This window comes from Perognathus longimembris, chromosome 25 (genome assembly GCF_023159225.1).
Source record: "Perognathus longimembris pacificus isolate PPM17 chromosome 25, ASM2315922v1, whole genome shotgun sequence".
Taxonomy (NCBI): Eukaryota; Metazoa; Chordata; class Mammalia; order Rodentia; family Heteromyidae; genus Perognathus; species Perognathus longimembris.
In genome coordinates, this window is record NC_063185.1 from 24,110,792 (window position 1) to 24,124,950 (window position 14,159).

The 14,159-nt window shown below is 69.3% G+C and overlaps 1 protein-coding gene across 1 annotated transcript in view; it reads left to right on the top strand.

Moving 5' to 3' along the window:
• Positions 1 to 14,159, top strand: part of Dock2 (dedicator of cytokinesis 2) — a 160,259-nt gene that overhangs the window by 7,558 nt on the left and 138,542 nt on the right. The window contains 11 exon segments of the mRNA XM_048334161.1: positions 203 to 299; positions 405 to 553; positions 4,012 to 4,147; positions 4,538 to 4,624; positions 4,626 to 4,693; positions 5,200 to 5,281; positions 6,862 to 6,997; positions 9,002 to 9,077; positions 10,635 to 10,711; positions 11,449 to 11,574; positions 11,814 to 11,938. Of these exon segments, the coding sequence (XP_048190118.1) occupies positions 203 to 299; positions 405 to 553; positions 4,012 to 4,147; positions 4,538 to 4,624; positions 4,626 to 4,693; positions 5,200 to 5,281; positions 6,862 to 6,997; positions 9,002 to 9,077; positions 10,635 to 10,711; positions 11,449 to 11,574; positions 11,814 to 11,938 (1,159 nt within the window).

The window sequence follows — 14,159 nt, forward strand, 5'->3', positions numbered from 1 at the left end:
GCTCGCCGTCTTCCTCCCTTGCCCGTGGGGTTGCGGGCCTGGCTGGTGTGGGGGCTGGGGGAGGAGTGGGGTTCCCCCGCCCCCCTGCCTGCATCAGCGCACCCCACCCTGGCGAGGGGCCCTGGAGGCCCGGGCCGGGCTCTGCGCCGCCTCCTCTGCGCCCGGTCTCACCGCGGGCCTCTTCCCTCTCCCACCCGAGCAGACACATGGAGAGCGTCACCGCCGCAGAGGTGCCCCTGGCCCAGGAGGTGGCGGCCACGCTGTGGGAGTGGGGAAGCATCTGGAAGCAGCTCTACGTGGTGAGCCGCCCGTGCGGCAGCGGCCGGCCTGGGGTGCACTGTGGCAGCTGGGCGGGGCCGGACGCCCCCCAGAGCCCGCCGCGGCCCACACCCGCCTCCCCGCAGGCCAGCCGGAAGGAGCGCTTCCTCCAGCTGCAGGCCATGATGTGCGAGCTGATGGAGTGGCGCGCACAGCTCCTGTCCGGGACGCTGCCCAAGGACGAGCTCAAGGAGCTGAAGCAGAAGGTCACGTCCAAGATCGACTACGGCAACAGGTGAGCCGCGAGGGGCGGAGAGAGACGGAGGGAAAGAAAGAGCCAGAGCCACAGAGACGGAGACGCGGAGGGGGAGAGGGAGACGGAGACGCGGAGGGAGAGAGGGAGACGGAGACGCGGAGGGAGAGAGGGAGACGGAGACGCGGAGGGAGAGAGGGAGACGGAGACGCGGAGGGAGAGAGGGAGACGGAGACGCGGAGGGAGAGAGGGAGACGGAGACGCAGAGGGAGAGAGGGAGACGGAGACGCGGAGGGAGAGAGGGAGACGGAGACGCGGAGGGAGAGAGGGAGACGGAGACGCGGAGGGAGAGAGGGAGACGGAGACGGAGACGCAGAGGGAGAGAGGGAGACAGAGACGCGAGGGAGAGAGGGAGACGGAGACGCGGAGGGAGAGAGGGGAGACGGAGACGCGGAGGGGAGAGGGAGACGGAGACGCGGAGGGAGAGAGGGAGACGGAGACGCGGAGGAGAGAGGGAGACGGAGACGCGGAGGGAGAGAGGGAGACGGAGACGCGGAGGGAGAGAGGGGGACGGAGACGGAGACGCAGAGGGAGAGAGGGAGACGGAGACGGAGACGCGGAGGGAGAGAAGGGAGACGGAGACGGAGACGCGGAGGGAGAGAGGGAGACGGAGACGCGGAGGGAGAGAGGGAGACGGAGACGGAGACGGAGACGCGGAGGGAGAGAGGGAGACGGAGACGCGGAGGGAGAGAGGGAGACGGAGACGCAGAGGGAGAGAGGGAGATGGAGAACGCGGAGGGAGAGAGGGAGATGGAGACGGAGACGGAGACGCAGAGGGGAGAGAGGGAGACGGAGACGCAGAGGGAGAGAGGGAGACGGAGACGCAGAGGGAGAGAGGGAGACGGAGACGCGGAGGAGAGAGGGAGATGGAGACGCAGAGGGGAGAGATGGAGATGGGCAGAGATGGAGACGGAGACGGAGACGCAGAGGGAGAGAGGGAGACGGGCAGAGACGGAGACGGAGACAGAGACGCAGAGGGAGAGAGGGAGACGGGCAGAGATGGAGACGGAGACGGAGAGGGAGAGAGGGAGATGGAGACGGAGATGCAGAGACAGAGACGGAGACGCAGAGGGAGAGAGGGAGATGGAGACGGAGATGCAGAGACAGAGACGGAGACGCAGAGGGAGAGAGGGAGACAGAGAGGGAGAGAGGGAGACGGAGAGGGAGAGAGGGAGGCGGGCAGAGACAGAGAGAAAGAGACCGGGCCGGGAAGAGAGAAAAGGAAAGAAGCAGACACAGAGAGCCAGACATGGAACACACGGGAAGAAACAGAGACGGAAAGAGCGACAGAGAGAAACGGGGGGGGGGGGTGAGGGAGGGGGGAGGGGAGAGAGATACACAGAGAGGGGGTGAGGGAGAGATACGGAGCGGCTCTGGCACCTGGTGCTGCACCCCCCCGGGGCGCAGCCCCCCCACCCCCGCCGGGCCCCTGGTGCGGTGCGGGGGGCTGGCTGAGCTGACCGCCAGGGCCTTCGTGATGCGGGACTCCTGGGACGGCGGGTGGGGTCCCCCCGTGCCTCTGAGGACTCTGGGAGAGCAGGAGGAGGCGCGCGGAGCTCAGTCGTGTACGCTGGGCACCATCTTCCCCGGGGTGGGCGAGCCGTGGCCAGCATGAGCTCCACGCGCGACTCTGCCGGCATGGCTGGCATAGGTTTCCCACTGAACGAGGGCCAGGTGACCCCACTTCCTTCTGTCTGCACCGCACACCCCGCACCGGCCCACCTCTCAGCCTGGCTCCCTGGGGGAGATGGGGATGACATCTCCCTCCGTCCTCCCCTGCCTGCCCTTCCTCCTCCCTCCTTGCGTCTGGTGCTCAGGAGTGGAAGCCATGGGAGGCCTCCAGAGGGCGTCCATCAGGGCGCCGCTAGCCTGTGCCTTTCTAATGTTTGCGATCTCTCTCCCTCCTCCACCTCCTCCTCGTCCTCCTCGTCCTCCTCCTCCTCCTCCTCCTCCTCCTCCTCCTCCTCCTCGTGTTCCTCCTCCTCCTCCACCTCCTCCTCGTCCTCCTCCTCATCCTCCTCGTCCTCCTCCTCCTCCTCCTCCTCCACCTCCTCCTTGTCCTCCTCGTCCTCGTCCTCCTCCTCCTCCTCCTCGTCCTCCTCCTCCTCCTCCTCCTCCTCGTCCTCGTCCTCCTCCTCCTCCTCGTCCTCGTCCTCCTCCTCCTCCTCTTCCTCCTCCTCCTCCTCCTCGTCCTCCCCCTCCTCGTCCTCGTCCTCCTCCTCGTCTCCCTCCTCCTCCTCCTCCTCGTCCTCCTCGTCCTCCTCCTCCTCCTCGTCCTCCTCCTCGTCCTCCTCCTCCTCCTCCTCCTCCTCGTCCTCCTCGTCCTCCTCCTCCTCCTCCTCGTCCTCCTCCTCGTCCTCCTCGTCCTCGTCCTCCTCCTCCTCCTCGTCCTCCTCCTCCTTCTCCTCCTCCTCCTCGTCCTCGTCCTCCTCTTCCTCCTGCTCGTCTTCCTCGTCCTCCTCCTCCTCCTCCTCGTCCTCCTCCTCGTCCTCCTCCTCCTCCTCGTCCTCCTCCTCCTCGTCCTCCTCCTCCTCCTCCTCCTCTCCTCGTCCTCCTCGTCCTCCTCCTCCTCCTCGTCCTCCTCCTCGTCCTCCTCCTCCTCCTCCTCCTCGTCCTCCTCGTCCTCCTCCTCCTCCTCCTCGTCCTCCTCCTCGTCCTCCTCGTCCTCGTCCTCCTCCTCCTCCTCGTCCTCCTCCTCCTTCTCCTCCTCCTCCTCGTCCTCGTCCTCCTCTTCCTCCTGCTCGTCTTCCTCGTCCTCCTCCTCCTCCTCCTCGTCCTCCTCCTCGTCCTCCTCCTCCTCCTCGTCCTCCTCCTCCTCGTCCTCCTCCTCCTCCTCCTCCTCCTCCTCCTCGTCGTCCTCCTCCTCCTCCTCGTCCTCCTCTCTCCTCCTCCTCCTCCTCGTCCTCCTCCTTGTCCTCCTCCTCCTCGTCCTCATCCTCCTCCTCGTCCTCCTCGTCCTCCTCGTCTTCCTCGTCCTTTTCCTCCTCCTCCTCCTCGTCGTCGTCCTCCTCTCCTCCTCATCCTCCTCGTCCTCCTCCTCCTCCTCCTCCTCGTCCTCTTTGTCCTCCTTTTCCTCCTCCTCCTCCTCTTCCTTCTCAACAACTAGCAGGTTTTTCTTTGTTTGTTTGGCGCTCCCATGCCTGAGTTCCCCCCAGCCCTGCCGTCTGCCTTCTGATCTGCATCCTGGGGTCCTGGGGTCCCGGGGTCCTGGGGTCCCGGGGTCCCGGGGTCCCGGGGTCCTGGGGTCCTCCCCGCAGCTTGCTCACGGGACGGGGCTGCCGGCCGTTGTGGTTGGACGGCATCGCCGGGAGGAAGGCAGGGCCCCCGGCCACCTTTCGGGAGGGCCTGGGCGGTGCCCGTGAGTCCCTGCGCCCCCGTCCCCCCCCCCCCCCCAGAGCTCGGCGCGGCCTCCCCTCCACCCCCCCGCTCCTCCTCCTCAGGATCCTCGAGCTGGACCTGACGGTGCGCGACGAGGACGGGAACACGCTGGACCCGGGCCGCACCAGCGTCATCAGCCTCTTCCACGCCCACGAGGCGGCCACGGAGAAGATCACCGAGCGCATCAAGGAGGAGATGGTGCGCGGTGGGCGCCGGCCATGCCCCGGGGGTCAGCGCCCCGGCGGGGGTGGCGGTGCGCGCGTGCGTGCGTGAGAGAGGCGTGGGGATCGAACCCAGGGCCCCGCGCCGTCACGGAGCCGCCTCCCGTCCGCTCAGCGTGTATTTAGCGCGTACGCCTCTGGGCCTCCAGCTCGCGAGGCGTGGGCCGTGGGTTTCTCCCCACGGCGGCAGCACGGGCCCCGCGTTGCGGGGCGGATGTGAGGTCCCGGGTGCTGAGCCGGGTCGGGGTTCGGGGGGGGGGGGAGGCCTCGGGCACAGGCGGAGGCGGGCGGCCCCGATCCGGGCTGCGTCCCCGTCGGCCTCGGTGCCACAGCGGATTCTCTCCCCCCCCCCCCCCCCGCACCCCAGTCCCGAGACCAGCCCGACTCCGGCGCCTGCGCCCGGCTCTCCGCCTCCCCCACCCACAGCCTCTACGTGTTCGTGCGGAACTTCGTGGTGCCGCATCGGCGAGGACGCCGAGCTCTTCATGTCCCTCTACTACCCCCACAAGCAGGCCGTCATAAGGGGGCGCCCGGGGCGGGGGGCCTGCCACGGAGGGGGCCTGAGCAGGGGTGCGGGGCAGCCCCGGGAGAGGGAGGCAAGCGGGAGGGCAGGAGGAGGGGGAGAGGAGGAGGGAGAAGAGGAGGGCGGGAAGAGGGGCCAGAGGCGGAGGCGGAGGTAGGAAGGAGGAGGAGGAGGAGGGGCAGGAGGGGGAGGAAGGGAAGGGGGGCAGGGGGCGGGGTGGAGGAGCCATCATGGCTGCTCCCGGTTATTGGAGCGTCTGTCTGCCCCGTGGTGAGGACCCCGGCTGGCCGGACACGGCGCCACCTCCCGCATTTGAAGGCGAATTAACCCCCCCCCCCCCAGTCCTCATTCCCCCCCGAAGGGCGGCGGGCGGGCGAGGAGGACCGTCCTCGGGGAGGGGAGGGGAGCCTTTCCCGGCCGCCTCGGTTCCTCCCCCGGTGTGTGTGGGGGGGTGCGTGGAGCCCCGAGCCCCCCGCCAGCGCCCCGCCCCGGCCTCTCCCCTGCAGCGAGAACTACCTGGTGCGCTGGGGCAGCCGCGGCTTCCCGAAGGAGATCGAGATGCTCAACAACCTGAAGGTGGTCTTCACGGTGAGGGAAGCGGGGCGGCCCCCCGAGAGCACGCCGGCGTGGGCCTCCCGGTGACCTCACGCACGGGGAGGGGGGCCGGGGGGACCGACGCCCCCGACGGACCCACCTCGCCCTGCAGCCGCCTCCGGGCGAGGGTCCGTGCACCCCGGCGTCCCCGGGGCCGGGGAGCCGTGAGCTGGGGCCCGGCTGACTCGTGTGGTTCGTGGTCTCCTGAGAAGTAGGACAGAGACACAGACGGAGGCCACGGGTCTGACGGCCGGGACGTACTCACGGGGGCCACCCCCCTCCCCCCCCCGTTTGCTGTGATCAGCTGCATGTCGGGGACCCTCCCTGCCCGTGATACACAGCCCCCGGGCCCCTGGCTGGACTGGGAGGCCGCTGTCTCCCCAGCATGGGGGGGTGGGGGGGGGCAGACCTGGCGAAGCCCTGCCCTGGGTGGGCACCGGGCCCGAGGGCTGGGCCGTCGGCAGCCGCAGTCCACAGCCGAGACCACGTCTCCATTCAGAGACACAGAGGCCACGGTACCGGCGCGGCCTACTCGGAGCCACACCCGGCCCCGCCCCGGGCACCTGCCGAGGGTGCGCTGGGTGCTGGGTGCTGCGGGCACGGCGGCATCCTACACGGAGCCACACCCCACCCCCGCCCGGGCACCTGCCAAGGGCGCGCTGGGTGCTGGGTGCTGGGTGCTGGGTGCTGGGTGCTGGGTGCTGTGGGCACGGCGGCATCCTACATGGAGCCACACCCTGCCCCGCCCCGGGCACCTGCCAAGGGCGCGCTGGGTGCTGGGTGCTGGGTGCTGGGTGCTGGGTGCTGGGTGCTGTGGGCACGGCGGCATCCTACACGGAGCCACACCCCGCCCCGCCCCGGGCACCTGCCGAGGGCACGCTGGGCGCTGGGCGCTGGGTGCTGGGTGCTGGTGCTGCGGGCATGGCGGCGTCCTACACGGAGCCCCGCCCCACCCCGGGCACCTGCCGAGGGCGCGCTGGGTGCTGGGTGCTGGGCGCTGGGTGCTGGGGTGCTGGGTGCTGGGTGCTGGGTGCTGGGTGCTGGGCGCTGGGTGCTGGGTGCTGGGTGCTGGGCGCTGGGTGCTGGGTGCTGGGTGCTGCGGGCACGGCGGTGTCCTACACGGAGCCCCGCCCCACCCCGGGCACCTGCCGAGGGCACACTGGGTGCTGGGTGCTGGGCGCTGGGTGCTGGGCGCTGGGTGCTGGGCGCTGGGCGCTGGGCGCTGGCGCTGGGTGCTGGGCGCTGGGCGCTGGGTGCTGGGCGCTGGGTGCTGGGTGCTGGGCGCTGCGGGCACGGCGGAGCCGGAGGGTCGAGGCAGGTCCCACAGAGGGGGTCATGGTGCGGGGGAGCGGCCTGTGTACCCCTCGTGTGCTCTGAACACCGGTGGATACAACGCGCCCCCTCCTTGCCTCTCTCTCAGGGTGGGGGCAGTGGGGGGGGCGAGGGGCCGCCTGTAGAAGTGCTTCTTTGGGGTACCGCACCTCGCTCCGTGAACCCCGCAAAGGACGGCCCGGCATTCCTTTCCTCTCCTTTCCACTCAGCACGTGACAAGTGTGTGACTATTTCCTCCCCAGGACCTGGGAAACAAAGACCTCAACAGGGATAAGATCTACTTGATTTGCCAAATCGTCCGGATCGGGAAGATGGACCTCAGAGACACGCACGCCAAGAAGTGCACGCAGGGCCTGCGGCGGCCGTTTGGCGTGGCAGGTAGGGCGCCAGCGCGCGCGCTTCACCTGCTTGGGGTTTGAAGGGTGGATTCTGGCCCCTTCCCGGAACGCGGAGGCGGAGCGGGCCCTCCTAAGCCCCGACGGGGAGGACGGAGGAGAGCGGCGGCCGGGCCCCCGTGGGGGGGAGGGGGGGAGAGTCACCGGGCCTCGGGTCTGTCTGAGCGGCGGGCGGAAGGAAGAACAGTCCAGGCCCGATCTGATTACCAGGAGCAATCATTCTGAAAGAAACATCCAGGGCAGGAGATGCAGCCACACAGAATGAGTCACCCACCCGGCCTTCCCGCCGAGGACGGGGTGCCGGCAAGCGCGGGGTGCGGAGGGGGGGCCCCGGGTCCCCACCGCAGGTGCTGGCAAGCGCGGGGTGCGGAGGGGGGGCCCCGGGTCCCCACCGCAGGTGCTGGCAGCGCGGGGTGCGGAGGGGAGGCCCCGGGTTCCCCCCCCCACTGCAGCGCCGGCACCGCGCTTTCCCATGCATTTCCCCGGACTTCATCCGCTCCCCCCACTGAGCCTCGTCCGGTCTGGCTGCCACGCACCCGGCAGGTGCCCACGCGGAGGTGCACTCTCTCCCCCCGTGGCGTGGACGTTTGCTATGCCGGCCTCGTTCTTCTCTCTATTAAGATGCACAGGTTTAATCCCGCGCCGTGCGTCATTCCCCTCGCCCCGTCGCGTCCGGCATGCGCCCCGTGGGTCAGGGTCCCCCGGTCTTCTGTAGCCCCGGGCCCCGCTCCCCAGCGGGCAGGACTGGCGTAGCCACAGAGCAGAGGGTGCGCCGTGCACGGGGCCGGCTCCGGAACCCGGCACCAGCCCTGCCGGGCCTCCTCGGGGGGCCAGCGTGTCTCCAGCGCCCTCGTGTCACTGCAGATGAAGCGAGACGTGTGGGGCCTAAGCGCCCCCCATTGCTCGCGGACGTCCTGCGTCTGTGTGGGGGGGGCCCTGCCCCCTGACCTCACGATGCACCCATTAGGCAGCCTCCCCTCAGGTCCACCTGCCCCCCAGGTGCCGGTCACGCGGCCCAGATCCGTCGTCTGACGTAACCAGGCGGGGCTGGGAGCGGACGTGCTCTCCAGGCCGTCGGTGCTCGGCTCCCGTGTCCTGGCGCTTGCGTATCCCACGACCCCCGACCAGCCCACACTGCCAGCCGAGCTCCTCCAGGCTTGCCTCCCGGCGCTGAGCCGCCGTGGGAAGGAAGGCCCGGTGCCCACGCGTGTCCGCGGAAACCTGGGGCGCACACATGGGCCACGTGGTCACCCCCAAGGCCTTCGTGCGGGGCGGGGGATGTGGCGCTCGGATTGGCCCGATTCGTGAGGTTAGGGGACCCACTGGGAGCCGGGACGGAAGGCCGCCCCACCCACGCCCCGCGGCCTGTTAGCACCGGGCGGTCAGGCGCCAGGCAGGCCCACGGAGCCCTTGCTCCCGCCTCAAGCGGTCCTGACGGCCCCCTGGCCAGTGCTCGGAGTGTGTCTGGAGTCTGCTGTGGGATGAGCTTTCTCCCCCTCCCTCGCCGCCGGCCCTGTGCAGAGCCCCCCTGCCTTGGTGTCGTGCCCCTGGGTGGCTGATTTCAGGAAGATCAGAGGCCCAGAATCCTCGGGGGTTCTGCGCGGGGCGGGGTCTGTGGAGGGCTGGGAGCTGGCCGGCTTCTCGCGGCCTTTCGGGTCACGGCAGGCGGGGAGCGTTCTGCAGGTACCCCGGTGTTCAGGGCTCTGTCAAAGGGCACCGCGTGCTCAGCCCCCGGCCTCCGGCCCGGCCCGGCCTCTCTCCTCTGGGCTCTGCACAGCCTCGGGGCGCGGAGGCTCGCGGCTCTGCCCACGGTGGGCGAGGGCCTGCCATCTCGGGGTGGCCCTTAGCCGCCTTGCCGACCCCCGGGGTGCCCCTGGCCCTGTGACCTCGACCCCGCCGCAGCGCCATCCCGGGATTGGGAGGGCGGCACAGGGTGAATCTGTCGCGGGCGCGAGGAGCCCTCAGCCCGCGTCCCTGCTCCTCCCAGGCATGGACATCACCGACATCATCAAGGGGAAGGCGGAGAGCGACGAGGAGAAGCAGCACTTCATCCCCTTCCAGCCGTGAGCGGGGGCCGGGGGTGGAGGGGGGGGGCCGGGTGAAGGGGGAAGGGGGGGGCATCCAAACCCTGCCCATCCCACGGGCCCCGCCCTCCCTGAAGGCCCCGCCCCGCCCTTCCCACAGGCCCCGCCCTCCCCAAAGGCCACGCCCCGCCCTTCCCACAGGCCCCGCCCTCCCCAAAGCCACGCCCTTCCCTTCACCCAGGCCCCACAAGCCCCGCCCTGCCCTTCCCACAGGCCCCGCCCTCCCCGAAGGCCACGCCCCACCCTTCCCACAGGCCCTGCCCTCCCTGAAAGCCACGCCCCACCCTTACCACAGGCCCCGCCCTCCCCAAAGCCACGCCTTTCCCTTCCCACAGGCCCCACAGGCCCCGCCCTCCCCAAAGCCACGCCCTTCCCTTCACGCAGGCCCCACAAGCCCCGCCCTGCCCTTCCCACAGGCCCCGCCCTCCCCGAAGGCAACGCCCCGCCCTTCCCACAGGCCCCACAAGCCCCGCCCCTCCCTTCCCACGGGCCCCCGCCCTCCCCGAAAGCCACCACAGGCCATGCCCTCCCTGAAAGCCACACCCTTCCCTTCCCACAGGCCCCACAAGCCCCGCCCTGCCCTTCCCACAGGCCCGGCCTCCCCAAAGGCCACGCCCTGCCCTTCCCACGGGCCACGCCCTCCCAGAAAGCAACACCCTTCCCTTCCCCCAGCCCCGCCCTCCCCACAAGCCCCGCCCTGCCCTTCCCACAGGCCATGCCCTCCCTGAAAGCCACACCCTTCCCTTCCCACAGGCCCCACAAGCCCCGCCCTGCCCTTCCCACAGGCCCGGCCTCCCCAAAGGCCACGCCCTGCCCTTCCCACGGGCCACGCCCTCCCCAAAAGCAACACCCTTCCCTTCCCCCAGCCCCGCCCTCCCCACAAGCCCCGCCCTGCCCTTCCCACAGGCCATGCCCTCCCTGAAAGCCACACCCTTCCCTTCCCACAGGCCCCACAAGCCCCGCCCTGCCCTTCCCACAGGCCCGGCCTCCCCAAAGGCCACGCCCTGCCCTTCTCACGGGCCCCCCCGCCCTCCCAGAAAGCCCCGCCCTCCCCAGAAAGCCCCGCCCTCCCAGAAAGCCACGCCCTGCTCTTCCCACGGGCCACGCCTTCCCCCGAAAGCCACGCCCTCCCCAAAGCCACGCCCTCCCCAAAGCCACGCCCTTCCCTTCCCACAGGCCCCGCCCTCCCCGAAAGCCCACGCCCTTCTCACGGAGGCGCCTCCGAGCTGGGCGGGGGAGGCCGGCCGAGGGCCTGGTGGCTCAGGATTTGACCCTAGCCTGCAGGGGACGGGGCAGTGGGGGGGGGGCAGGCCCTGTCGTCCTGGAGCCCCGACGTTAGCCACCGCACACAGTCGGCAGAAGAGGGGGGATTCCGTAGGAGGAGGGGCGTGCCGGGCCCCGCGCGTGCCGGGCCGAGGAGGCTCCGGCCCCCCCTCCCCGTGCGCCTCCCGGGCAGGCGTCCCTTCCCCGCGAGGCCTAGGGAGGGGCTGGGGGCCCCTCGGGCACCACATCACACGTGTTCATGTTGCCTTTCAGGGTCACAGCTGAAAACGACTTCCTACACAGCCCTGCTGGGCAAAGTCACCGCCTCAAGGGAGACAGCGGCGGGCAGGGTGAGTGGGCAGGGAAGCGGGCTGGGGGGGAAGGAGGCAGGGGCAGGGAAGCGGGCTGGGGGGGGGAAGGAGGCAGGGGCAGGGAAGCGGGCTGGGGGGGGAAGGAGGCAGGGGCAGGGGGCAGGGGCAGGGAAGCGGGCTGGGGGGGGAAGGAGGCAGGGGCAGGGTGAGTGGGCAGGGAAGCGGGCTGGGGGGGAAGGAGGCAGGGGCAGAGGGCAGGGGGCAGGGGCAGGGAAGCAGGCTGGGTAAGGGGGGCAAGGGGGCAGGGGGCAGGAGCAGGGGGCTGAGTAAGGGGGCAGGGGAAGCCGGGCGGCCTCCTCCAGCCCAGAAGCCTCTGACTGCCCCTGACTGCCCCAGGTGACTGACCCCTCCTTCCCAGACTGCTGGGAATTCTGGGAGGCACCCTCCCCCCAGCCCCCCCGCAGCCCATGGGAGGGGCTGGCGCCGATGCCAGGCTGCCAGGCCTCTCTCAGTGACCTGGCCTGCTTTCCACCCTGGCGGTCCTGGGACACAGGTGGAGGGCGGGGCCCTGAGCTGGGACCCCTGGGTCCGGGGAAGCAGCGCGAAGGCAGAGGCCCACGTGGCCACCTGACACGGTGGGGCACACACAGATGTCACCCCGGCGTTTCCCGGGCCGGGCCACGGGGGCAGGACTGGGGGCAGAGCGAGGGGAGATGGTGGGGCAGGGGGGACAGACCGACCGAGTGGACACCTTGATGCCCCCCTCCCCCCCGCAGGCCTCTGGGTGACCATGAAGATGCTGGTGGGCGACCTCACGCAGATCCGCAAGGACTACCCGCACCTGGTGGACAGGACCACGGTGGTGGCCCGCAAGCTGGGCTTCCCCGAGATCATCATGCCAGGTGGGCTCCGGCGGCAGTTCCGCCCCCGGCCAGCAGGTGTCGCCACAGGACGGGGATGAAGGGACGGGTGCTGGACGGGAGGCGCGGGGCCCTGTGCGACCGGCCTCCCTTCCTCCTTTCCATGACTTCTTGGGGCGCCCCGCTCTCAGCTCTCCAAACACTTCTCCCCGCCCCGCCCCGCCCCACCCGCGCTTCCCCAGCCGACTCCCATCTCTCTCCCCCTGCCTCCCCGGCCTCAGGGGACGTGAGGAACGACATTTACATCACGCTCGCGCAAGGTGACTTTGACAAGTACACCAAGACCTCGCAGCGGAACGTGGAGGTGATCATGTGCGTCTGCTCCGAGGACGGCAAGACGCTGCCTGTAAGAGCCCGGGGCGGCACCCCCCCCCTCCGGGGCCGCACTCTGATCTGGGGGTTCCCCTTCCTTCCTCTCCCCGACCTTGGCCAGCACAGTCCCCTCAAAAGGCCTGCGTAGGTTACGTCCTTATTTTCCCTCCAGGAGAACGGTTGTTTCACGTCCGGCCCCCTTTCCCCCCACCGCTTCTCCTGTTCTCCCTCCTCCTCTCTGCCTCCCCTGCTTGGGTTCCTTCCACGTGTATGTGTGTGTGCGCGTGCGTGTGCGTAGGCAAGTGTGCGTGTATGTGTGCATGTGTGTGTGCGTGCATTGTGTGAGTGTGCACGTGTGCACGTGCGTGTATGTGTGTGCGCACGTGTGTGCGTGCGTATGTGTGTGCGTGTGCGCGTGTGCATGTGCGTGCACGTGTGTATGTGTGTGCGTGCCCGTGTGTATGTGTGCGTGCGTGTGTGCGTGTGCGTATGCATGTGCGCGCATGCGTGCGTGTGCATGTGTGTACGTGCACGTGTGCGTGCGTGCGTGTGTCGCTGAGCTTCCGCCGTGGGGGCTTCTCCGTGCCGTGGGGGCCGGCGTGTCAGGCACTCTCGGAGCGGAGGAGGATCGATACCCCGGAAGCCGCTGCCCGCGCGCCCGCCCCCCCCCCCCCCCCCCCCCCCCGCCCCCCCCCGCCCCCCCCGCGCCCCGCCCTCCTTGCAGACGGCCCTCCCGAGGGCCGGCTGTGCGCTGGGGAAGCGAGGCGGCCGCTCCGCTCCGCGGCATATGTGCTGCGCGGCTCTCCCCGGCGTGTTTACGTCTGTTTACTCCTGTTTCCTCCACGCTGTCTGTCGCAGCCCGGGCCAGCGTGTGGGAGGCCCGGCGTCTCCCTTCCTCCCTTCCCCGCACGCGGGCTGACGAGGAGATGGTTCCCAGCACCAGCCCGGCCTGGGCGTGCGGCCCTCGTAGGCCGCTGTGCGGGGTGGGGAGCGAGGTGGGAAGGGGGTGTCCTCCCCCTCCTAGGACTGGGGGCAAATGACATTCACAGGGGGCGGGGGCCATGATCTGCCCCGGCCGGCCCACCCTTGGCAGACATGGGACAGAGCCCTTGTCAAATGGGACAAACGACCCGGCATCCTAAACCACTTGACCCGAGCTGGGCGCTGGTGCCGCGAGCCCGTCATCCTAGGTACTCAGGTGGCTGAGATCTGAGGATTGTGGTTCGAAGCCATCCTGGGCGAGTACGTTTGCGAGACTCTAGGTCGCCCACTAACCACCCCAAATCTGGACGCGGAGCTACGGCCTACGTCGTACGTAGAGCACTCGTGTTTGCGCTACCAACAAAAGCTCAGGCATGGCACCCAGGCCCTGATTTCAAGCCCCAGGACAGGAAAAACAAAACAACGACAAAAAAACAACGTCACCGCAATGCCCATGAAAACATGCTTCCCCAATTCAGTCTGCATCTTAAAAATTAGGCTGTTTAGCTCTTCTATGGAACTCTGGGACGATTCAGAATTATTTTTGAATCTAAAGAAATTCCTGTCACTGCCTTTGGGCTGGTGGAACCAGCCTCCCTGTTCATTGATATCTCCTTGAACAAAACCCCATCCTTCAGCTCGGCCTCTAATGGCTACTACTGAAACCTTTTCTCTGAGAAGTTCAAATAAGAGAGAAACAACTTGGCTCCGAGGAGCGCAAAGGAAGACCGCGGGCTTCTATCCCAGAGGACCAATGGCGTCTCACGGGTGTGTGGACCCTCGCTTTGAAGCTATTTTTATCCAGCTACCTCCCGATCAGAGAACTTTTGAAGCTCAGCCTCATTTTCAAGCATCGATCCCCTCGCCCCCCCCCCCCCCGGCTGCCGGAGGACAGAGCGGGCCGGCGTCCGCGGCAGCTCCTCTTCTGGCCGCGGCCGGGCCGGGGAGGGCAGCGTCGCGTCTCCAGCACAGAGGCGGGGACGCTGGGGTGGAGACGGGACGGTGGCCGAGGGGCCCTGTGGCGATTTACCGTCCCGTCGCCGGCGGAGGTTCCGGGGGAGTCGAGCTCGCTGACTGTGATTTGCTTGTTTTTAACGACCTGGGGTCTTGAACTCGGACCCTTGCACTCGCTAGGTGCCCTGGAATCATGCCCCCCGACGCTTCCCCGTGGCTGGGATGGCAGGCGTGCTCTCCTGCGCCGAGCTCTTGCTGTTCTTGTTGAGAGGGAGGAGGGTGGGGGGAACTCCTTGGACCCATCTTCCCCTCTCAGCTCC